The sequence below is a fragment of the Amborella trichopoda genome, chromosome 13 (assembly GCF_054954075.1).
Source record: "Amborella trichopoda isolate Santa Cruz 75 chromosome 13, AtrichopodaSantaCruz75HAP2 v2.0, whole genome shotgun sequence".
Taxonomy (NCBI): Eukaryota; Viridiplantae; Streptophyta; class Magnoliopsida; order Amborellales; family Amborellaceae; genus Amborella; species Amborella trichopoda.
In genome coordinates, this window is record NC_142348.1 from 10,519,269 (window position 1) to 10,543,791 (window position 24,523).

Below are 24,523 nucleotides of genomic sequence, written 5' to 3' on the forward strand. Positions count from 1 at the left end.
TACACTTTTTTGCCTGGGAGTGATTCCTTCTAGGGAAAACCTTCTTTCTAAGTCGAGTGACATGGGACTACCTCCTCGCTGGAAAAACTACATTTTCGCTTTTTAATTTTCACAGATAGGTTAGCAATAAGGGATTCTCAGCTTCCAGCCACAGCTTTCTACTACTACCTTTTTTCTCATTCTTCGAGTTTTTCCGAGGTCCTCTAGGCAATGGCGTCCTCAAATCACCAAACAGGGCCTTAATCAATTTAAGCCCACTAATAAAAGGCAATGAGGAGATGTCCGGACATGTATTTAATTCCAATTCAATTTAGAAAACTATAGACCACAACGTGCAAGCTCTTTACTACCATGTACCAAGTCAAACCTCCATAAATGAACCGCTAAATTGTAGCTTCTATTCTCTGGCAGTAAAACAGATGTTCTTTTCATCAATCCATAAAAGCTTCTAAAACCAAAGCTCAAACACACCCAACACCGTCCATCTCCACAACAAACCTACAAATTTACAAAAACTAATGCCCTAGAAAGCATGTCCAACACCAAAGACACCCTAATCTCTAATCTCTTAAGCCCTAAACCACAAACCCCTACGCCTTAAACTTAAGTTTCAACGTACCGGCACATAAAAAACAAAGGAAATCTACCTCTCAACCTCCCTTCTCAGACCTGAAGTTAAAACCACTACAAAAGCACCATATTCGACCTAACTTCGAAACACATCAATTACCCTCCTCCTCAGAAGCCTTTAGATAGAGTGGCTCCGAAGCATCAGCATTTTGAGCCGATGAGCTTGCCCCTCGACCATCTGAATTTTGCATATCACCGCCCACCAAATCAGCTTTTCGGTCTCGGCTGCCTCCTGCCATGGCATCGCTCGTGCTGCCCAAATTGCCTGAGCCGCTGCCCAAGTTGCCTGAACTGCCGGAGCCTCGACCGAAGTCAGGGAAACCTCCCGAAACCATCGCCCCACCACTGCCACCTAAGTTGGTCGTATCACTATGAAGCATGTGGAGGCCATTGTTCGCGGCTGATGAGGTCATTGCAAGTTGGCTATGGAGCGCTTGCTGTTGTTGGTGTTGGTGCTGTTGGAGGGCAGAGAGTGGCTGTTGGGCATAGAGCATGGGGGAGCGGGCGGCCATGAGGGCAGCTTGGGGGGTCATCTGTTGGGGTTGGCGGTGTTGGAGGTAATGGGCACCAGGTTGCATGGCCGCATTTGGAGAGAACTGTGAAGGAATGGAAGATGATGTGAAACAGCAGTGTAAGAAATTGGATCTTGATGAATGATGATGATGATGTGCCATGGGAGTGACATTAGTCTCTCTCTCTCTCTCTCTCTCTCTCTCTCTCTCAATCACACACACGCACACAAAGGCAGCCAGGAAGTAACTTTTCCAATCTTGCAAAACGAGAGGGCAATTAATAGGAAGAGGATGATAAATAATGCCTTGGTAACGACATGGTTGTAAGGAAGTAATAAATGCCCAATGAATGAGTTGGTCCCATGGGGGTAGACAGGGACACACAAAATTCAACTAGTGAGACGTTTCCTAGGACCCACTCTCCCTGCATCAGCATCCAACTAGATGAGATATTAAGAAACCTTAGGACTATCGTGTTCATAATACCATATGGATACACTGTACTTTCTGCAAAATTTTATATAGCCATTATCGTTCTTATATTATTTAAAGTAGAGAAGTAGGTTGAGAAAACTGACCTGGGCATGGACAGTTGGCGGCTGTGGCTGAGAATCAGCAATAGCAGCCAGGTACATGAGGTTTTCTTGAAGCTTGGCTTGATACCTGCATTTTACAAGATGCAGATTAATACACAAATTTGATGCACATGTATGCAATTTCAGCCCTTTCATGAGACCTGCAGAAACACGAGATAATAGGATAACTACAGCTTGGAAGTTTCTTTCTCTCAGATTCATGTGAACAAAAGATCACTATCATTTGCTTGTCTTCAAGTTAGGTGTGAAGTTTCTGGGTTCCAATTCAATTGCGAGACTCTTTTGGCATCAGGGATTCTAAAATTGAAATGGAACCTCATGACTCTAACCAATGCATGTACTCCCAACACACGAGGAGAGCTATACAAGCAAGAAAATCCTAATAGGATAGAAAACAGGTGAAAGGATGGTCATAATGTTAACAAGGCAAACACAAATCAGCTGGTGCACTAGCCAACTATGGTAAAATAAAACCAAGTGATGCACGGATCTTGAGACAAAAAATTAAATTTCTGGGACCATATTGCAGTGTATCGATCTATTCCTTAAGAATAAGGGCCATTTCCATTGCCAAGAAAGAAAGACATTCTAAGCACTTTCTCCTTCTGGCAACGAATGAAATTCAAAGCCTCTAAACTTGTACATTATAACAATCATAGGGTTAATCAAGAAAAGTCCATCCCTTGTCTGAGGTGCTCGCATTTAAGAGAGCTCATTAGAATCTTATTGACAATCAAAAAGCTGTAATGATGAGGTCCTCATCATCCAGTCCATGTTGGACAATGGAGTATGGATCCAACATTGGAATAATGTCATATTCTGAAGGGTCCCAGTTGCTCCAAATCACTGTCAAAACATTGATTTGATGGTTATTACCGTAATGAATATCGATTTTGAATGTCACGTCGAGCCCTGGAAGATTATGCTGCTACCAAGAGCTTCAATTCATAGGTTGGTCCATTAATCTTCACTTGTGAAGTACCAAGTCTCAATCCCATCTCAGAAAGAAATGAAACTAAAGATGCGCAATGTTGCACATTGCCACCCCTTGCCCTACAGGCAGAACCCACACTTCTTACCTAGAAGTATCAGGCTGTCTCCAAACATTAATTATGCATCTCATATTCTAAACATACAAGGCAACATGGCTACATCTTTCATCTATGGAAGAAACCTACATTTTGAAAATAATTTAACCAAATAAATATCACACATAATGTTCTTGTCCCATCTTATAGAATGTCTCAGCCCTATACAGCCCCATCAATTATAAATACATCGGACTGTTAGATATATTTGCCAGAATACAATGGAAGCATCCTCAAAGGAATAACAGTATAATATTTGATAATTCTGATTCCAGGGTGATATGATCTTCCATTCATGTCATCTACTTTTAATTCCTCTGTCGTATCACAAAGGAATGTTGAAGTCTAACCCTTTTTCTATAACGAGATGCAACATCCATTTTCCCCACATGGGCTTCTAGTATTTGCCCTACATTGGGATCTCTACATGTTAAGATACAGATCTTATACCCATCCATCATGCTCGAGCTCAAATTCATTATATTCTGACAAAAAGGGAATCAGACAGCATTTCCACACAGATTCAACATGACTTAAGAATCAACTAGAGGGCTTGACTGGGGACTAAGTCTCTCATGACCAGTGTTCGCAAAATCGAACAGGAACGGTTAACCGGACATGGGCCCATAACGATTTAACCGGTCTAACCGGTAAACCGGCCGATTCAACCGTTCTAACCGGGCAAGTCCCGAAGAATCAAAAAAGTACTGAAAAAAATAAAAAAGATACAAAAAAAATCTACTAAAATATGAAAGGCATATAAAGAATGCGATTAAAACAAAACACACTCAAATGAAGTTGAAAATTACTGAAAAAAATGGATTTTAACGACTCAATTTGTGCCTAGGGGTATTTTTAAAATTTTCTGAAAAAGATGGGAAAATATAAAAGTAAGTATCAATGACCACAATTTTTTTTAATCTTTACCATAATGTAAATAATATTAAAATAGTGTTAAAAAATCGACTTGACCAACTCTTTTTTTAAAAGAAAATGAAAAAAAATAAGTTTTATACAATATAGACCATTCTTTTTGTAAATACGTAGTAAATAACATATTGGTTACTAGATCTAATAGGCAACTAAATAGTAGATGGTGCATTGGTTAGTGGGTTTAATAACAAATTATTTCTTTACAAGAACTTTCAAGTTCGATTCATGTGGGCAAGTAAATTTTTTTAAATTCTTACCAATATAATGAATTCTCAGAATTGTTAAAATGAACCAAATGTTTAAAAAGAAAGCTGCTGATGGCGGGATTCGAACCACGGTTCGTACAAAGTATAGTCGCCAGTGCTAACCAATACATCATTCTAAAATATTTGATATAAATGTGAAGTATTCTATTTAAACTTTAAGAAAATCGGTAGATCACCAAAACCGACCAAAAGCAGAACCGGCCACTACCGGTTCCGATCTAACTGGGCGGTTAACGGTTAGACCGGCCTGTTTTGCGAACATTGCTCATGATATCTAAAGAAACATAAGGCGTTTAACATGATATCATGTAATTCAATTAAACAAGGATAACAGGTGTTAGAGTTACATAAAAAAACAATCAAATCATGTATAAGGTTTACAGATAGCAAATAGGTTAAAAAGTTCAATTGGGTAAGAGCAAATATCGTTGTGGCCTTACTTGTAACAATAAAACAACATCATACAAATTATGATTAAAAAGCATGGTAATGGACAAACCACTTCCAGTTTTGCAAACAAGATAAGAATCATGAAGAACCCAGAACATGAAAATAATGAGTGCTACGAAAACTGACAAAACATAGTAGCACTCAACATTACAAACCAACATTTTAAAAAAACGGATCGATGATCGAATCAGCCTCCCAAAATACCATCTCAGATCAGTGGATCGGTGTGTCAGATCGGAGAAAATTAGCAAGTTTCGGCCAAAACAAATTCAAAAAATCTCTAAAAATAGTGTTTTTTGAGTTATAAAAAAAACATTGGGGGTGTATATTATGTAGTTTCATTATTTGCAAAAATATGTGAATATTGAGACATTGTTTCCTTCTTTGGATGTCTATATAATTATTATAATATTATAATATTGCATCAAAATAGTTTTAAAAAAGGACCCGGTTTCTATGCGGCCAAGCCCTCATATGGAGATATGCGGGCCACTTAATAAATCTATTTTTGAGATGGATTTTAAGACTTAATTTTTAAGACATGTAATCTCTAACATGGAGATTATGAATATGAAAAAATAAATAAATTTTAAAAACTAAAAATAATAATTCTAGTAAGAAAACATTTGGACCGTTAGTTTCCATTGTTTTTAGATGGAACACCTTCTTGCATCCATCTTTAAGATGGATGCTTTACTCTTTCTCGACCGCATATGTAGAAATGCGGTCCAGCCCACATGAAACAATTTTCCTTAAAAATATTAGAAAAAACTTCCATATTATAATATTAAAAAATAATAATTTCTCATAGTGAAATTAGCATTACATCAAACATTTATTAATTCTCTTTACTCGGCCAAAATTATCACAACCTAACTAACTATAACATTATACATTGAAATTGGAATTACTGGTTTATATTTTATAATCATCTTACTATACAAATAAGGATAAATTTGAAATTTCTCTTATAATATCATCAAATTTAAAAAATCTAATTTACATCTATAACAAAAAATAATACATTATATAATTTATAATATAAATAAATTAATAAATAAAATATAAGATTTGGTTATCAATGTAATTAATATAATTATTAATTATAAATTATAATAAATGTGACTCAAAAAAGGGCTATAACGAGCAATCTCAAGGCGCAATTGGGGCTTAAGGCCAGTTTAAGGGCTATAATTTTAGAACTTGATCCTCTTTGCATGTGTAGTTTTAAATAATATTGTAGTATTATTTTGATGGGCAATTGATTAGTCTCTCCCCATTTGCGAGCACAAAGCAGGAAGTGGGAATGATCCTACATTGACCACTTGAAGAAGACTTTTGTTTAATGGGCAAGCTCCCCATCATTTTAATATTGTACTTGGTTGAGAGGGACGCAAGCTCAACGTATAGTTGGGGCCAAATATTGATTTTAGGGCCCACAAATCAAAAAACATTTTAGGTATAACGTGTTTCAAAAAAAAAAAACGTGTTTCCGTGATGTCAGAACCGGTTCGATAACGTAAGAACCGGTTCGACCAACGGGTTCAGGGGCAGACCGTTCGGATCCTGATATATTTAAGGATCCGGAACAGTCAGGACGATTCCCTATCTGGATGAGATTGTCGAATTTTTAAACACAAACAAAACTAAAAAAAACCATAATGGAATGGCAAAAATTGATCAATCTCATTTTTCAGAAAAACAGATCTATTCATGCCACAAGATAAGTAGTAAGCTAAGAATATAAAATTAATTATCAAATTTGTCAATTCCAAAATGTGTGTACAATGAAGTTTCCCAAAATTTTAGTATCTAGCAGTGCCGTATGCAAAAACTATCACATTGTCCCACAGGTTGATATTTTGCATTATCCACTGTAACTACAGCTATCCCCCATTCAAGTGTCCTCTAAATTGTTTTTTTGAAAAGGTTACATAGGAATGAAACTTGAGATGTGTCCTCTAAATTTCCCGATTTATATTTAAAATTCTATAGTAGGAAGCTTGCTTCTATAAAGAAAGATCACATGACTTAACCCAGATAATATTTCTGACAAATTATAAACATCAAGAAAAGAATCAATTATTTTCTTAATTAAAATAAGGATGACATTTCTATAAGGCCTAAGCTTCATGACAACAAAATAAAGCCTCACCTCATATCCTCGTCGAGCACTTTCAGCAACGGAATCTCCATGATGGATCTAAATCAATTTCCAACACTAATAATAAAATTTGAAACTCAAAAAATGGTGCAAATCTTGCGGATCTATGAACATTTGATTTTAGGGTGAAATGGGCAGTCTAGATAATTTGTTACAATATACATGAATTTTACAGCTTAAAATCCTTTTTTTTTTCACAACTAATATATTCAATGCTTGAATTGTAATTTTTGATGAATTATGAGGTGACGCTTTACTTATTTTGATAGGGCTACAGCCCCACCAAACCATTTACCATTTCCATTAAATAAACAGTAAAATCTGCAAAAAGATGTTCACATTATCAATGAAGCATTAATCAATATGATTTCACTTAGTGAGTAAAGGTTTTAAACATCAATAGAAGAAGCAATTATTTTTTCTTCATGTGAAACAAATGTAGAATCCAGGAAAGAATTTAGTTCAATCCATTCACATTATCAAAGACGTATTAATCAGTAAAGGTTCTAAATGAACCTTTATAATAGGTAAAGCTTCCTCACAAGCTAATTATAATAAGGAAACTAGAATCTGAGGAACATGAATATTCTAATTTAAGGCCAGAAATATTTGACAAGTATGAAGAAAAATCTCAAACAAGAAAGGCAATTAAAAATGAATGAACTTGAATAAGCAATTTAACTATAGAAAACAATCATTTATAATAAACAAATGAAACTTGTTTATTAGTGCAAAATCATACAAGTTTTAACCAGGGAACAAATAGACGCCAAATAATAAGGAAAGGTAACCAGTCAATACGTAATCAAAACAGATAAGTGATCCACATATGAAAATCCATAAAGCATGTCAACAACCAGCCATTCCCTATCAGATCAAGGTCAAAGCAGCCATTGTATACAGACAAACATCAAAAGAGCAAATACTTTTGAAAAATCAAAACACAAAATAACAATAGCAAGCCATACTTACTGGGCACATTCACTCAATTTCCCGAGATTCTGATTATCCAGAATTGCAAGAATCAACTGCTTGTTTTCATCCAAGTACTGTAAACAATGCAGAAGTTAGTCCGGGAACCAGTAAAAGGTAGACATGTAAGCCACTTGATTACACAAAAAAGACGCAGAATGAGCTAAAAAGAACTGATTCTTCACAATCAAAATTCAGTTTTTATTTCCTTCTTGTGTCTGGTAACTCACCTGGTTTCATTCAATAATAGTGCCAAACTAACATCAAACATTATCAACAAGAGACATTTCATAAAAAGGATTGCAGCAAAGATTCTTTAGAGAATAGAATTAATAAGGGCCCAATTATGAAAATAGGACATGAACATACAGGTATATCTTTTTGCTAGCATATATGGATGTATTTGGAAAGAGCTATTTAGTGTTTGATATATCTAAAACTTCTATAAAGGTTAATTGAATATAGTATAGATTTGAAACTGTTGATTTTGTCTAGCTTCCCATAAGTCAATTGCTTATGAAGAAAAAGTGCAAAAAACATTCAGGTGGATGGCAGATTCGGGCATAAATTCGATCCATCTCTGCAGAAGACCATATGTCAGGGTAGTTACATGCTAGGACAGCATGCTAAACAAGTAAGAACATTTAAGAACTCAAACATCACACAAATCAATAAATAAATTCAGCAATATTAACCATCACCATGCCAAATAAAACACAGCATGTTCCAATAAAAAAGAGATGGAAAAAAGCTAATCTCTTCGCTTAAAATTAATAAATGCAGCATCAAAGGTTTATCAACAGCTGAGTATTTCTTGTCCAAATATAGAAAATAACATTCTTCTAACCTACAGTTAATTCAAAACAAGAATTTAAGCATCATTTAGTGAAAGAACAATTACCAAAATGCCCTACATTGGTTCATCAGAAAGTATACCTACCACCAGATAGCACGGATTCTTTTCCTCACTAACAATAGGATACCGCTATTGCTCTGTTCCATCTTGTCTACTCATGTATTGCAACATGTCTCACATCCCACTTTGAGGCAATATTGTCGCATATATTACAGATCTGGCATTGGACTTTCTATCATCAGATCACCCATCCAGACAAACATAAAAGAAAACTCTTGGAGTTAAGATGCCAAAAGAATCCTATGAGCAGCTAAAAATCCTAAATGACCATTTTTGTTCTATTTATTGGTTGATTTCTTTGGTTGTCATCATTCTACCTATATGTATTATTTCCTAAAGCCCACCATGCCAAAAGAATTATGACCAAACAGAAAACTATTCACTTATGACCAAACAGAAAACTATTCACTGATATAACATGTCACGAACGTTCAAGTTTTTATATTTCTTGGGGGTTAGGTCATCAGGGTTTACGAGAGAGTTTTACAGACACAGGACCTTTCTCACTGAAAAATGGGTGCCTCACCATTAAGCCAAGGCATGATTGACTCAAAAGACCATATCCAATGGACCTTTCCAAGGGACAGTTAAACATACTAGGTTAACGGCTCTTGCTCAAAAGATATGGTATTAAAGAAATAAATAAATAACATAAAAGTTAAGATCCAGCACAAATGTATACATGCCTTCAAGAATCTGGCGACTTAAATAGCTAGTTCTTGACAAACTAGGAAGCACCAAGAGGTCTTTATATGACATGGCAAAGAACCTACGTTACAAGAACATGGATCCGAGAATTTGTGTATGACTCGATTTGAAGAATCTGACTCACCTACCTATATTTTGCCAAGTCCAATATGACAAATACATACAAATCCAAACACCACATGCATGTCTATATCTACTTATATATAAAATTAATTAGTGACTATTATAATTAGCTCACATAGGGGGTATGATTTCATGCAAAGGTTTTATAATAATAAAATAAAATGCACCTTCAAAAATCATGTTGGGAGCATTTGTTGGATCCCAATTTTTAAACATACACACTTTTCATTTTGATGAACAAACTCAAAAAACCAGATTTTGAAAAACGCAACATACAAAAAAAATTTCTGATCAAATGAATATAGGCCGTCCATTTGATGGGGTAATTAAATCTAGGACTCGCAGGGAATTTTTTATCCCAAAATATCATCATCACAGTCAAAGCCTTTTCGCAACTAATTAGAATCGGCTACACGAACCCTTGTCTGCCATTTTGCTCTATTAAGGGTCATACCCTTAGTAAAACCATAAGTCCCCATGTCTTTTCTCATTACTTCCAACAATGTCCTTTTGAGCCTACCCTTTGCCCTTTTTGAGCCTTCTACTTGAACTAACTCGCACCTCCTAAGTCTATTGTCTCTCATCTTATCGCCTATTGGTGCAACACCTAAATTTTCCCTAATGTATTCATTTCAAATTCTATCCCTTCTTGTCTTACCACTCATCCATCTCAACATCCTCATCTCCACTACTCTCATTCTATGGGTATATTGTTTTTTGACCGCTCAACATTCCGCCCTATAGCAAAGCTGGTCTTACAGTTGTCTAATAGAAAGTGCCCTTCAGCTTCATTGGTATGCGGCGACCAAATAAAATTCTAGTTGCACATCCCATTTCGCTCACTTAGCTCTAATTCTATGTATGACATCTTCCTCAAGCTCGCCCTTTTCCTAGATTATTTATCCAAGATATTGCAAATGCACTCTTTTTGGTATTTCCTAGTCGTCAATCATGACAACTTTCTCATCTCTACTCCTATTATTATTAAACTTGCATTCCATATATTTTGTCTTAGTCCGACTAATTTTAAAACCTTTAGTTTCTAGAGCATCCCTCCAAAGCTCTAATTTTGTGTTAACGTTGTTTCGGGTCTTATCCATCAAAACTATGTCATCTGCGAACAACATGCACCACGATACCTCATCTTGTAGGTGCCTAGTTAAGTCATCCATAACTAAAATAGAGAGGCATAGGCTCAATGCTAACCCCTAATGTGAACTTATTGTCACTAAAAACCCACTCGTCTGTCCACAAGTTGTCCGTACACTAGCTAGCGTTCCATCGTACATGTCTCACCAAGTCGATGTAATGTCTGGAGACTCCTTTCTTTTCCAACACTCTCCAAATCAAATTCTCGAGGTACTGTATCATAAGCTTTCTCTAGATCAATAAAGACCATGTGGAAATCTTTTTCCTTTGCCCTAAACTTCTCAATCAGTTGCCTAAGTAGGAAAATAGCCTCAATTGTTGATATCCACTAAATGAACGGTTTGGATTCATTGTCAGAGAGGAATTTATTTTGACCTTATCTGAGGTGCAAATTCAATGTTTCTTTTCGTGTTTGATTGTTTGGATAAAGAAAGTGCTTGTGCAAATTTGGAGTCATAGAACTGCCACGACACATGGTTTCCTATATATGTGTATGTGTATGTAATGTATAAACATGTTGATAAAATATATGCCCTATTATAACGTAATTTATATTTTATTCACAATAACATTTTTTATAGTTTATATCATGTTACATTTATAAGGCTCTAAAAAGGCAAAAGGAAGCTCAAAAGGACATGGATGGAAGTAATGAGAAAAGATATGGTGATTTGTAGTCTAACTGAGGGTATGATCATTGATAAAGGAAAATAGCGGAATATGATTTGTGTAGCCGACCCCAAACCATTGGGATAAGGCTCGGATAATGATGAAGTATCATGAGAGTAGAAGAGTATTGGCCTACCAGGGCAGGAACTGGCCAGGTTTGAGCCTTATGTGAGGTATTGGAGCCGCCAAGGTTCAAAAACACGGATGCAGCTGCTTAAGCAGTCAGGGGTCTGGGCCGCATAGGCGGGCGGTCAAGGGTCTTGGCTGCCTAGGCGTTAAGGGGGCTGCCTAGGTGTTAAGGCGGCTGCCTAGGCTGGCGCTCAGACACAAAGGCGACCTGCATTGGGGAAGGGGCAGATCCTTGCGGTTTGATGAACCCCCCACACCTCCCCCCACTTTATTGTTTATAGAATTGACTATTTTTTATTTAATAAGTAAGTTTTATACATACTATTGTTCACAAAAAAATACAGATAACAAAGGATAACATTATGAGATATTATAAATATATATATATATATATATATATATATATAACCTAATAAAAACTATTGAAATATACCAACTTTCTTGAAGTGGAATCGATATCGGGCCAAACCAAAATATTTTTGTACCCAAATCTCCTATTTTACAACCAAGCATCAAAAAGATTGGGGATGAATATACTTTAATTTCATGACCATTCGAGGAGGTTGAAAAAAATTTCAATGTCGATCTCTCTATAAATCTTTAAATCTTATTTTTTTTTCAATGTTTCTCACTCTAAACTTCACTAAACATGTTTTTGGTGGCAAGAATGAGCCCCAAAACTCTTTTCCCCCTATTTAGGGATAAAATAATGTTTTTATCCAATGGCCGAGTGCCATTTTTCGCCAAGGGTCAAGGTGGCACCTAGGTGCCCGCCTTTTACGCTGCCTAGGCGGGCACCTAGATGGGCCCGCCTAGAACATACCGCCTAGTCCACGCCTAGGAGGTTTGGAAAAATGGCCGCCAAGGCGGCAAGGCAGCCAAATTTTCATTCATTGGGAGCCGCAGAGGTTAAACCTAGTAAAAATATTTCGAAAAAGTATCCAAGCATGTACACAAAAAAAAAGAGAGGGAGAGAAAGAGAATATTTGATCAGTATCGGGGTCATACTACGCCGAACAAGTATCCAAGAGTCATAGCTTGCATCGCACATCCAAAATTTGCAGCACATGTCTTAGATCTGGGTAGAGTTTCACAATTCATAAACTCTAGATGCAAACATGTCCCTTATATGACTCTAGTCACCACAAAACTGCAAAACTACCCCTACAAGTGCAGATTTAAAACTACCACCCCAAGAACATAATAAAGGGAGGATGGAGCAAGGCAAATGGAGCAGGTAGGCAGATCATGTCTAACCTCATAAGCATATGCATGAATAATCTGACAAATGATTCCACCCAACATGTGAGGAATAGACAGAGAAAAGTTGATGCAAATGCAAATCATCACAAATTATGAGTAACCTCATTGCCAAAATAACTTGGAATCATATTTTTTGTAGGCCAAATTCCTAAGACGACATTGTTTTTAGTGTTATCCCTCAATCTTATTTAATTATTGGACAGTGATATTGAATTAGAGTGGGACAACAGAGTATCATATATGCTTTAAAGAATCTTAGCTCCTTTTTCATTATTTTGTTTATTTTTACATGTAGTTCTTCTCAAGGTAGTTTAGTTGTTCTCTCATGCATACAAATATATGTGGTTGTTCCTATTGGAACATTTTCATCACTCAAACAATTTTTTTAACATAAATGAGCATATTTTGATACCCCTTAGTCTTCAATAGATAAGGAAAAGAGAATAGTCTGTCAACCTAAATGACACAGGAGGGGAATAGAGTGATTCATGGACATCGATCCAAGCCTCATTATATCCTAGAAACCAAATGGAGATCATAAGACAACAACCAATAGAGGATTCAAACAAACAAACAAACAAACATGCGCACACACACACACACACATTCATGCACATGCACACGCACACGTACACGCACACGCACATGCACACGCACAAAACAAAACCAAAACAACAATATCCTTGCATGTAATTATATGATTCAACAAAGATGTTGAATTTGCTGATTAAACACAATGAATGCACTGATAAATATATCCTGAGGGAGACATAACTTTAAGAGGAAACCAATAGTGAAACCTCATGAATAGAAGACTTCCAAATATCTTTTTTCAGTCTCAGCAAATAAAAAAGATAGAATGTTCTATCGCCATACAGCACATAAGTTTTGGACAAATCTGGTAATCATTATTCCAAGAACTGAAAGTAAACTAGAGATACAGTTTTATATAAAACAGCCACAATAAGGAGTAACATGATCCTTGCAAGCCCATGCAGTCATGGACCAAAAAAGAAAAAAAAGTTATAATCTGAGAAAATCCAGTGGAAAAAGAAAATAGCTCTCAAATTAGGGAACTTCCTCTGAAAATATTATTTATCAATTAACAGTGGATAGGTTCCTAAGGAGATAAAAAAATATAGATGATAATGGCATGGGAGTTTAAACACAATTCAGATGTATCTAAATTCAGTTATTTGAATAGGATGATTTTTTGGCATTCTGAACAAAACTACCACTTTGAAGCTTTGAACATGTAAGAGCAAAAGAAAGTTCACAACTTATAAGCCAGTTCACAACTTATAAGCCTTCACCAAGAAACCTTTTTTTTTTTCCCTTAAAAACTGCAAGCTCCATCTAGCAATATTGTGAAAAGTAAAAAAAATCAATTTATTCAAAGCGGATCCATTTTTTATCCTAGAAGTGAAAGGACATGAAACACAAACTGGAATGGGACACAGCCTAGACAAAGACAAAAATCATTGACTACTCATGGAAACAATCAAACCCACTACCTATAAAAAGTCTGAAATATAAGTGATATCATGAAATAACTTGTCTAGATAAAAAAGTGTAATGCAAGTGACTGACCCTCAACAAGCCATTTTAATGAGTGGAATCCTTTCAATTTAGTGCTTATAAAAGGAAAGCAGGAAATTGAGATCCCATTGAAAGCCGTCTTAAGTCTAGACATCCACAGGATCCAAAATGCCAAGGACAAGGGAAAGCATAATTGATGAAACTTTTTTTTCAAGGAAAACCCCAAAATCATCAATACATTATTCCTCAAATAGCCCGAATGTCGTATTAACATACCCAACATGGGCAAAAGAATCACATATTCAAAAATCAGAACAGAGTTAGTGAACTAAATCAGCAGTCATGAATGCTTCAAACAAAAGAAAAGACAAGGACACATGACTCAGTTTAATCCTTGCACTCACATAAGCAAAGGTCAACGGCACTTCCATACAGATGAAAATCTCCTTGACCTGTGCTTTAAGCGATCTCCAGATCATACGGGACAAGGAGAGAAGAACAAAACCCCGGATACATCAACCATATGCACATTCCAAAAAACCATAAGCTCATAGAGCACCGCAATCTTTAACCAAAAACACAAGCAAGCAACTCTAAGATAAACAATCACCAAAAAAAAATGATTCGCTAAGTAGTTATAGCACTACATAGTTGGGGCCCTGCATGTACTGAAAACCAGAAACCCTTTATTATGAAAATGGAAGTCAACAAGTCATTATCCTACATTTCTAACAATTAAATTCACTTAGTTTATGCCAAAGATTCCTAGTTAAGGCCTCCATAACCTGACCTACCCAAAACAACAAAGAAAGGAAAAACCAACCTCTGAGACTATCAGTCCTTAGGCTAAAGAGGCAATTCTCCAGTACAGAAAAGATTTTCTTCAATTTTCCACTTTCGATTTATTTTTCCTTCTTTTACTTAGAAAACACCATTGTCTTCCCTGGAACATTCAAGAGGTCTCTATTTCCTCTGAGTACTTGCAAAAACGAATTTCACAAGCTTAAATCACAAGAAAAACCCAAAGAATGACGTCTCTGTCTAGAAGAAACCAGAAACATTTCAACAGACAACAGAGAAAAAGACCAACAGATCAATTCAACAATCCATCAAAACCCAAGTAACCAGAAAACTAGGGCATACAAGAATCACACTACACATACAAAACATTATCCCAGAAAAATACAAAGAAAACCTGAAAGTTCAAACCAAAGGGCAAAAACCACAACTCTGAAACTTAGAGAGAGAGACCAGAGAAACAGCGGCTAAAAAAGTTCAAAGTACAAAAACTCAAAAAAAAAGGGCACAAAAACACAACACTGAAACATAGAGAGAGAGAGAGAGAGGAGTAACAGGGCTTAGTAAGAGTACCTTCTGAATGTGATCGGTAGTGATGTTGTTGTATGCGGCCATCATAGGCTGCATCTGCATGAGATGTTGCTGCATTTTGTTACTCTTACCTCGGAGAGACCCGCTCTCTCTCTCTACAGTCTCAGTCAGAGAGAAGCTCAGTAAAGGGAAGGCTTGCAGGCCGTAAGAGAGAGAAACAATGAAGGATAGAGAGCGGTTGTAGAGAGAGAAAGAGTGATTCTAGAGAGAGAGAGAGAGCGTCACGTGAAGAGGCGAGGCCTCTAGGGGGAAAACCTACGACCTGTATTTTCTCTCACAAGATTCGTGATATGTCTGTTGGTCGGGGGTCGGAGCCCTTACGTTTCTCTCTCTACACTCCCCCTTATTATTACGGCAAATTAATGGCGCACATTTTCTTCGCCTTAAGTTTTCTAAATTTGCCACTCTCCCGCCCTTCTCTCTAATTTTATCTACCCCTCATTAATGTGCCTCTTATCCCTAACGTCTTAATTTTAGGGCAGGCAATGGGCCGGGCCGCTGCAAAATAAAAATAAAATATAGGGCATGAGCTACAACGGTAATTGAGGGCCTGGCTAGAGCCCAATTTAGCACAAAAAAAGCACCGGTTTTTTTGTATTTTCAATATCTTGGATGGATAATCTAAGAACGTAAAGAGATTGAAGAAGATGTCGTGTATAGAATTGAAGCTCGATAGACAAAATGGAGATGTACAATTGAAACCTTATGTGACTACCACATATCATTGAAGCTGAACAACAAGTTGTATATGACAACATGCGACCAACTTTACTTTTATTAGATAGAATGTTGGGCAGATAAAAACTATATACCTTTAAAATGAACGTAGTAGATATGAGGATGTTAAGATAGATAAATGGCATGACAATGAGAGATAGAATTTGAATTGAATCCATTCGAGAGAATTTAGGTGTGACATCAATAAACGATAAGATGAAAGATAGTAGATTTAGGTAGGCTAGCCATGTGTGGCACCGACCAAGTTAAGAGGTGCAAGTTAGTTCAAGTGGAAAGATTGAAAAAGGCACAGAGTAGGTCAAGAAAGACGTCGTTGAACGTAGTTCGAAAAAACATGATGGCCTCACTAAAAATATGACATTGAATAAAACATAATAACGGACCAAAATTCGTGTATCCAACCCCAAGTAATTGGAAAAAAATTAGAGACAATTATGTAAATATTCGTTATATTTCCCGATATTACAAAAATACCTAAAAAAATTTGTTATTAACCAGATGTATGATTTTTCAACTTCGTAACACTTTTTTAAAAAAAGATAAAACAATCAATTTTTTGTTTTTGAAAAATCGACTTTTTTTTTAATTTTCAATTTTTTAAAAACCGAAATTTTTAATTTAAAACATTTCGATTTTTCAAAAACCGAATTTTATTGCTTGCAATATGACATGTTAATAATAATAATAAATAAAGTATATGTAATAAAATACCCATTTTTATCACTATTACTTAAATAGTATATTAGTAAAAGAGTATGATTTTCTTCAAGACCTACTCATTCTATAGTGGGGTTTTTTTTTTTTGGCTTATTAATAAAATAAAAACATCCATTTTTTTATTAAAACAATTAGATTGCGTATAGAGGAACTTGAATCCTTGATGTGAAAGTGCATAAGCATGCATGATAACTGAAAAACCACGCTCATTTCATAATGAAGTTTTTTTTTTAACATTTTAATAAAATAAAAAATATTCATTTTTTTATTAAACTCTTGATGTGAAAGAATAAAAGCATGCATGACAATCGAAATTTAAAATATTTCAAAAACTAAAGTTTAAAAAATTTTGGTTTTTAAAAAATTGAAAATAAACGGTTACAATTTTTGTTTTTTTTAAAAAAACAAACTGTTATGAAGTTAAAAATCAAACATCTCTATAATAAGAAAAGGACTTTAGATATTTTCGTAATAACAAAAAGTATGGCAGATGTTCACATAATTTTCTCAAAAAAAAACTGTGATAATGTGTTGATATTGAAGTACGATCCGACCTTAACAGTGACAGGGCTAGCCCCCATAGGCATAGGGGCCAAGGCTATTGCGACCCCTATTGGTTTTCCCCTCTCTCACTCTCCTTGATTCTGTTCTTATCACCTGTCCCTCTCTCTCTAAATTTTTCCCTCTCCTTTAATCACCGTACATTTGCACCATCGACCTCGATCTCCTCTCCGAATTTTACTTTTGGAGTCTCTCTTCTTTAATCACCAAACACCTGTACGATCGATCAGCCACGCGTTCTTTCCAAATTCTCTCTCTCTCTCTACATTTTCTCCCTAACTCATCAATTACGATGTTCCCGGTTCCCAAACATGAGGATGGATGGTGGATCGGTCTCTTTAAATGCAATCATTTTTGTACACTCCTCAGCATTTCACTCAATGGGCTGCTTCGCACCTCTCTCTCTCTCTCTATTTATCAAGATGTCCTCTCTTGCTCTCTCTCGATTTCTCGATGCCTCCTTTTTCCATTCATTTGTTGTCCGGCTAAATTTTTCTTTAATGTTTCTCTCTCTAAATTTTCGTGAAATTCTCTCTCGAAAGCAGCGTAGAAAAAATTAAAACGGATTGGTTAACCGATATGGGCTAAAAGCAGCTCACCCGGTCTAATCGGTAAACCCTTCGGTTCAACTTTTATAAGTGGGTGAATCTCTTACAGTACAAAAAAAACAAAAGTGTTAAAAAATATAAGAAAAATCTAATAAAATATAGAAATCATATTTAAAAAATAAACAAAGCCTATCCAAATAAAGTTTTGATGAAAAAAGGGATTTTAAAGAATCAGATTTGTGTTCATCGGTATTTTTTAAATTTTCTAAAAAAGATGAAAAAATATAAAGGGTATTTTTTAAATTTTTCAAAAAAGATGGAAAAATGTAAAAATAAATATTGATGGCCAAAACAATTTCCAATATTTGCCATATTGATGAAAACATTAAAAAATGCATCATAAATAAAATTCCTTATTTTTTGGGATTTTATATAATTTTTTTAAATTGTTTTTAAAAATACCTGGCCAGTCATCAAAACCAGCTGAAACCAAAACCGACCAGTGACCGATTTCAATCTAACAAGGCAGTTGTCGATTAAATCGCCGGATTTTTCCTTCGATGCTCATAAGTCATTACACACCATGCTCCCCATTCCCAAACACCTTGATCGATATGCATGCCTCCCATTTGGGGGTTTATGTCTCAAATTCGAGGCTTTTTAAGTCTGTGTGGGACCCTCTAATCCAACGGTATCTAGTAAAGCTGAACCTTCTTTAAGAAGCCGTATTACCTTTGTTAGATCCACCTATGCAAATCTACCACTTTATCTCATGTCCATTCAACAAATGCAAGCGATGTTGGAAGGTTTATGTGTAACTTCATATGGGCTTCTTTCGATAATGACCATAAAAAATTTCATTTGGTAATATGGGATATAATTTGCACTCCAATGAAAATGGGTGCTTTGGGAATTTGCAAGCTTAAATATACGGATTGGGCTCTTCTCTCTAAGTGGTGGTGGAGAATCATTCAAGGCTCTAGTTAGCTATGGACAAGTGGTGGTGGATAATCATTCAAGACCCTAGTCAACTATGGAAAAATGTCTAGCGGCAAAGTACGGTTTGAACATTTCACTCATTTGAATTTATAGTTACAAAAATGTGGTGCTCGGTAATTCTTGCTGGTTCATTGGTAATGATAATGAGATTTTATTCTAGTTTAATAAGTGGCACGAGGATTAGCCCCTATACCTTCTCTTTCTAGATCTTTTTAAGAGAGTAAACTCTCCGACAGCAAAAATTTTAGATTTATTTTCTAGCTCACTTTCGGGGGCCTCCATATAAAATGTTGAATATAGCTATAACATAATGCAAAGTCATTTCACAATTTCAAAATCTATTATCTATCATTCAGGATGTTTATATCTCGCCTACAGGTAAATATGAGGTTATATGGGAAAGTGAAAGTGACAGGTTATTTTCTATTAAAATCTGTCTGTCATGTGGATATGGGTGTCATGTTCAAGAACGATGAAGATAATTGTTGCCATCTTTTATTACATTGCTCATTTGCATATGATATTTGGAAGTGGGCTTTCAGTCTTTTGGGTATCACTCTTATCATTCTAATAGATCTCATTTAAATTATTAATCATCTCAGCTTCCCATCTTTACCGAAAATGGGAACTATTATTTCGAATATCTTCAGAAGTTCTATTTATCATCTCAGCATCTTTACCTAAAATAGGAACTATTATTTCGAATATATTCATAAATTCTATTTATGACAGATGTGGCTAGAGTAGAATATACGCATGGAGGTCTTTGGATCTTGCTGACATTAAAGATAAAAATTTTACAGACTAAGATAAAATTTTACAGGCCTTATGGGACTGGTTCTCTATTACTGTTGATGGAAGAAGAATTTCAAGAACAAATATGTTCCAAATTACCACCCGTCTTTCACTTGGACCCCTCATCTTGAAGGTGCTTATAAATTAATTTTTATAGAACTTTTTTGGGAAATGTTGGCCAAACTGGAGTAGGTGGTCTTCTTAGAGATCATGAGGTAGCACTATCTTCTCTTATGTTGGGCTATGTGGTTCTACCATGGCCAACCAGGTTGAGATGATTTCTCTTCTTCAGGGTCTGCAAATCACTATTAGCATAGATATTCAAGGCATTATTCTCATCGAATGAGACTATCTAAATATTATCAAATGGTGTAAATAAGAGTAAATAATCCCTTGGTCTTTCATATCTTCTACCTGTAGATCCTTGGTATTTGTGTTTTACTTAGTCATAGAGTTTCTTTTTTTTTATGTTTAGACAAATAATGTTACCGATTATTTAGTTAGGTTTCTCTTTCTTTTTTTTCTATTTCTGCTCCCCTAATTCCAGTATTGTTATTTCATGCTTTTGCAGTGTCAAAAGATAATAGACATACCCCCCATTGCCTTCATCATTTCTCTGTCTTTAAATGTAAACTGCTATTTCCATACAACGTCCAACTTATCAAAACGAATGACAATGTTCCCCCCACCCAAACATTTGGTTTGAAAGGCAATCATCTCTCTCTCTCTCTCCACTTGTGTAATGACACAGGTGCTTGGGGTGAAAAGATGTACCCTCCCTGTGGTCCCACATGCATGGAAAATAGTCAAAAGCTTTTATGCTTCTGTTGGGCATGCTGTCCATCCACTCCATTGGTCAAAGCCAATTTATGACTATTTTTTAGGGCCTAAAATTGCCTTACACCCTCTTTAGCCTTGAATCAATTTAAATTTTTTTTTTTCAAATTGCACTTTGTTTGTGCCTAGAGAAATAAGGTCCTAAAAGTTTTAGATGGTGAGATGTAAGTATTGGAAAATTTAACAAGCTTTACCTTTTTACAACATAATCATATGATTCTAGAGCCCAAAATTTAAAAATAAGGGTGGCAAACGCCAGGCAAGCCTTGACCCCGGTACCTATAAGAAAAAAAAAAAGAAAAAAAGAAAAAAAAAGAAAAAAAAAAAAGGGCCATGCTAGTAGCCCTAGCTCTGTCCTTGGGCCACAACTATTTTTCAAGGGCAAGGAATTAGGTCCACGCAAAATGAGGCATTCCCATTCCCACTTATTTCAAAGCAGTTGCAATTTACTATTTGTGATAGAGAGGGTTAAGCCCCGAATAGTATTTCATAAATGCTTTCAAACAAGTCGGTGGGGGATCCCTAGTGAAAAAATTTGGAACTTCTTTTTGTTTATTACAAAACAAAGCAATAAAAAACCTTACAATGCCCCCTCTCTCTCTCTCTCAATAAATAAATAAAAAAAAAAAAAAAAAACCTTAGAGTTCATCTGTCTCTGTCTCATTGGGAGGGGGTGGCTCCAGTCCCCATCGAGCATAAATGTCAATGGGCCCAAACATATATGTGCACATCAACAAATGCATTGCCTTAACCATGCCACTACGCATCCAATGGCTGTAAGAGAGAGAAAGATGAAACCGAGATAGAGTGATTGTTAGAGAGAGATATGAAATTTAAGAAAGACAGTTGAGGTTGATGTCACAGGCATTTGGTGACTATAGAAGAGAGAGAGGTAGGAGATTTAGAGAGTGGGTTAGAGAGAGAGATACATAAAATAAACATGTACAAGTGTCATTAGTGTCAAGATCGCATATGGTAACATGGATTGTATCACTTAGCCCCAAATTAAAAAAGAAAAAAGAAAAATGGGTTACATCAAAGAAGTGTACGTTATAATGTAATATTGTGAAAGGCAGTGTTGGAAAGATCCACTCCGGCGGAGTACTCGGCCCAAGCCCAAGCCGATACTCAGCCCGAGTTTGAGTAACTTGGCTTGAGTCGAGCTAAGCATTGACAAAGCCAAAAAAGTGTTAAAAAAAATAAAAAATACAAAAAAAACCCAAAAAAATAGGAATTATACGCTTAAAGTAAAATTAAATAAAACATATCTAAATGAGATTAAAATAATAGTGAAAAAATGGATTTTAAAAAATCAGAGAAATCAATTTGTGACTGAGGTATTTTTGAAATAATTCAAAAAGAGAGAAAATATAAAAATTGCTATTCATGGCCAAAACACTTTCCAATCTTTGCCAAAATGATAGAAAATATAAAAGGTAAGCTTTCTATGCTTCCGCTACAACAAAAAACTTATATGCTTCCCCTTATCCAACCGTCCATTCTGAATGGAGGGCTAAGATTGCCCCAACCTCAATGTCACATCTCTACACTATTTTATTTTTACTTTTTTTTATATACAATATTTTGACACCAAATTTTGGTTATCCAATCCTCTATTAAACTCGCACATATAAAAAATATAAAAAAATATTCCCAATAAAATAAGATGACCCAAATACCCCTAAAGTTTCAAGGGGTATTTTGATCATTATATTTTATCGAAAAATTATTTATAATATTTTTTATAGGTGCCCCCCAATGATAAGATGGCAAGTACCGAATTTTTGTATTAAAAAAAATTTTAAAATTAAATATTCTAAGGCATCGGATCTAGGATCAAATGATGAGTGACTCACTTGATCAAAATTGGACGGCTGGAGGGAAGGGAAAGCATAGATGTTCTATGCTGTAGGGGAAGTATAGAGACCTTTCCCAAATATAAAAGCATATTACCAATAAATTTCTTGTTCTTTTGGATTTTTTATAAGTTTTTTGAATTTTTGTTATGATCTCCATGTTGGACCAACTAACTCAGGGATACTCGGGCTCGGCAGGGTGGCGAGTCTGAGTTAGTCAGGGGAATCCCAATTGGCTCACCCAAGTAATTGAACACTGGTGAAAGGAATTGTCAAATTTGGTATAGATAGCATGAAAATGCTTTGTATCACAACTAAAATTACTGAAAGGAATGGAACAAAAAGTGTCAATAATAGAAAGAAAGCTTCAAAAAAGAGTTAACAAAGCTTTTCAAGAAGATTTTCCTGTGAGAGGAGGGGAAATTTATCACGCTGGTTAGATTTCACATGTACATTAAGATTTTTGCTCTTCCAAATGCTTTTGAAATTGGTAGTAAAGATGCTGCAAAATATTTGGATTAGAGATGCAAAGGCAAAATATTGCCCATAAAACTATACTTTGAGACATGTAGCCGTAGTTATAAAACTAGCTGGGTAACATTATAAATCATAGCCTTAAGGAGTTGGATAATAAATTCATGGGAAAAGCAACAAACTATTTATATTTAGCCAAACATGAAGAAAAAGATGAAAGTAGTCTAGAGTAAAACTCTTGGCAAAATTCGAGGACCATCGCCCAAGAGGGCAAAAAATGAGCTCACTCAGTTGCAGATGTGCGTCTGGGTGGATAAGGCAGTGGGGCATAGGAAGTGTACCATTTATATATTCATAGAGATGCCAAGTCCTTTGAAAGGATTTCGGCAGACATGGTATTTGTCCTGCAATTATAGGTTGAAGCTCTGATGTAGGGCCCTGAGTTACTAAAATAACCTAATAGGATACAAGGGGACACATGGGGCAGGCATGCACATATACAGTGTACATTTGGTATAAAAGATCTGAAAAGAACTCTTTAAGGTTCACAAACATGCGGCGCTAGTGCACGATTACGATGTACATTTGGTATAACAGATCTGAACTGTTAAGGTTCGTAAACATGGGGCACGCTTGCGTGTTTACAATGTACATTTGTTGCAAAATGTCTGAAATCACTTTAAGTTTCATAAACATGGGGCGCATATGCATGTTTATGTTGTACATTGGGTTTGAAAGATCTGAAAGGGTGTTTAAGGTTCATAAACATGTCAGATAAGAGGTAAGCAAGATTCTTCGAGCCAGCCCACTTGCCAGATAAGGCCCAACCTGAAACAGTAAGTGAAAACAGAGAACATCAAAGATGTTTGTGTATGAAGACTTCAAATCTCAAGCCTTTTGCATCTTTACATAAGTTTGTCTATGTTCAAGTGTCGAGCCTTTTGCAGTTTTACCTAAGTGAATTTCGCTAATTAGGATATGAGAGTTTTCTAGTCTGCATTTGGATGTATTTGGTATTTAATTGAGGTGATTTTTACATAGAGATGGTTAGGATATGGAAATTAGTACTAAGCCATAGTGCCTTGCCTAAGGATCATATAGGAGTAGCTTAACATTGCCTTGAAGCTATTGGCTTCGGAGGATGGAGTTATTTAGGTTAATATCTGAGTATAAAAAAAACTGCCCCTTATCTTGATTTGTAAGTGCTAAACTAGGATCCAAACAAAATTGAGATTTGAGGTAATGATTCTCTTTCTCAAATCTGTACATCAATGGAAATTTGGAAGGTAAAAATCTCTCAATTTAGCCTGGTTGTTGTCATGTATAAGCAAGAATTAGCATTAGTTATGATTACATGGTATTTAAACATTTAATTTGTTCAAATTTAAATTGTTGTCAATGAACTAAGTTTGATTCTTCTTGCCTGATACATTATCCTTCCCAATTGTTTCCTCTCCACATAACTAGGGAAAGTTGGCTTTCCCCTTCCTGTTTAGAGCAAG

General features: G+C 35.6%; 1 protein-coding gene and 1 long non-coding RNA gene across 10 annotated transcripts; both read right to left on the reverse strand.

Annotated features, from left to right (window-relative positions):
- Positions 1-376: 376 nt before the first annotated feature.
- On the reverse strand, positions 377-15,714 carry LOC18432154 (GRF-interacting factor 1). 7 transcript variants are annotated; one of them, XM_088854900.1, is made up of 6 exons: positions 15,479-15,714; positions 14,512-14,575; positions 8,552-8,684; positions 7,612-7,688; positions 1,721-1,805; positions 377-1,226 (listed from the first exon to the last, which is right to left on the reverse strand). In XM_088854900.1, exons 5-6 carry the CDS (start codon positions 1,775-1,777, stop codon positions 723-725), a joined length of 561 nt encoding a protein of 186 aa, XP_088711026.1. In that variant the 5' UTR covers positions 1,778-1,805; positions 7,612-7,688; positions 8,552-8,684; positions 14,512-14,575; positions 15,479-15,714; the 3' UTR covers positions 377-722. The 7 variants fall into 7 exon arrangements, with proteins under 7 accessions (XP_088711026.1, XP_088711027.1, XP_088711024.1 ...); XM_088854901.1 differs by having other exon boundaries at positions 14,512-14,559; positions 15,479-15,620; XM_088854898.1 differs by lacking the exon at positions 14,512-14,575.
- A 4,108-nt stretch (positions 15,715-19,822) lies between these two features.
- LOC148779027 (uncharacterized) lies at positions 19,823-23,343 on the reverse strand. 3 transcript variants are annotated; one of them, XR_016046885.1, is made up of 3 exons: positions 21,741-23,343; positions 21,329-21,465; positions 19,823-20,159 (listed from the first exon to the last, which is right to left on the reverse strand). It is a non-coding gene; the product is annotated as an uncharacterized LOC148779027 (long non-coding RNA). The 3 variants fall into 3 exon arrangements; XR_016046884.1 differs by having other exon boundaries at positions 19,823-20,149; positions 21,329-23,343; XR_016046883.1 differs by having other exon boundaries at positions 21,329-23,343.
- Between the last annotated feature and the right edge of the window lie 1,180 nt (positions 23,344-24,523).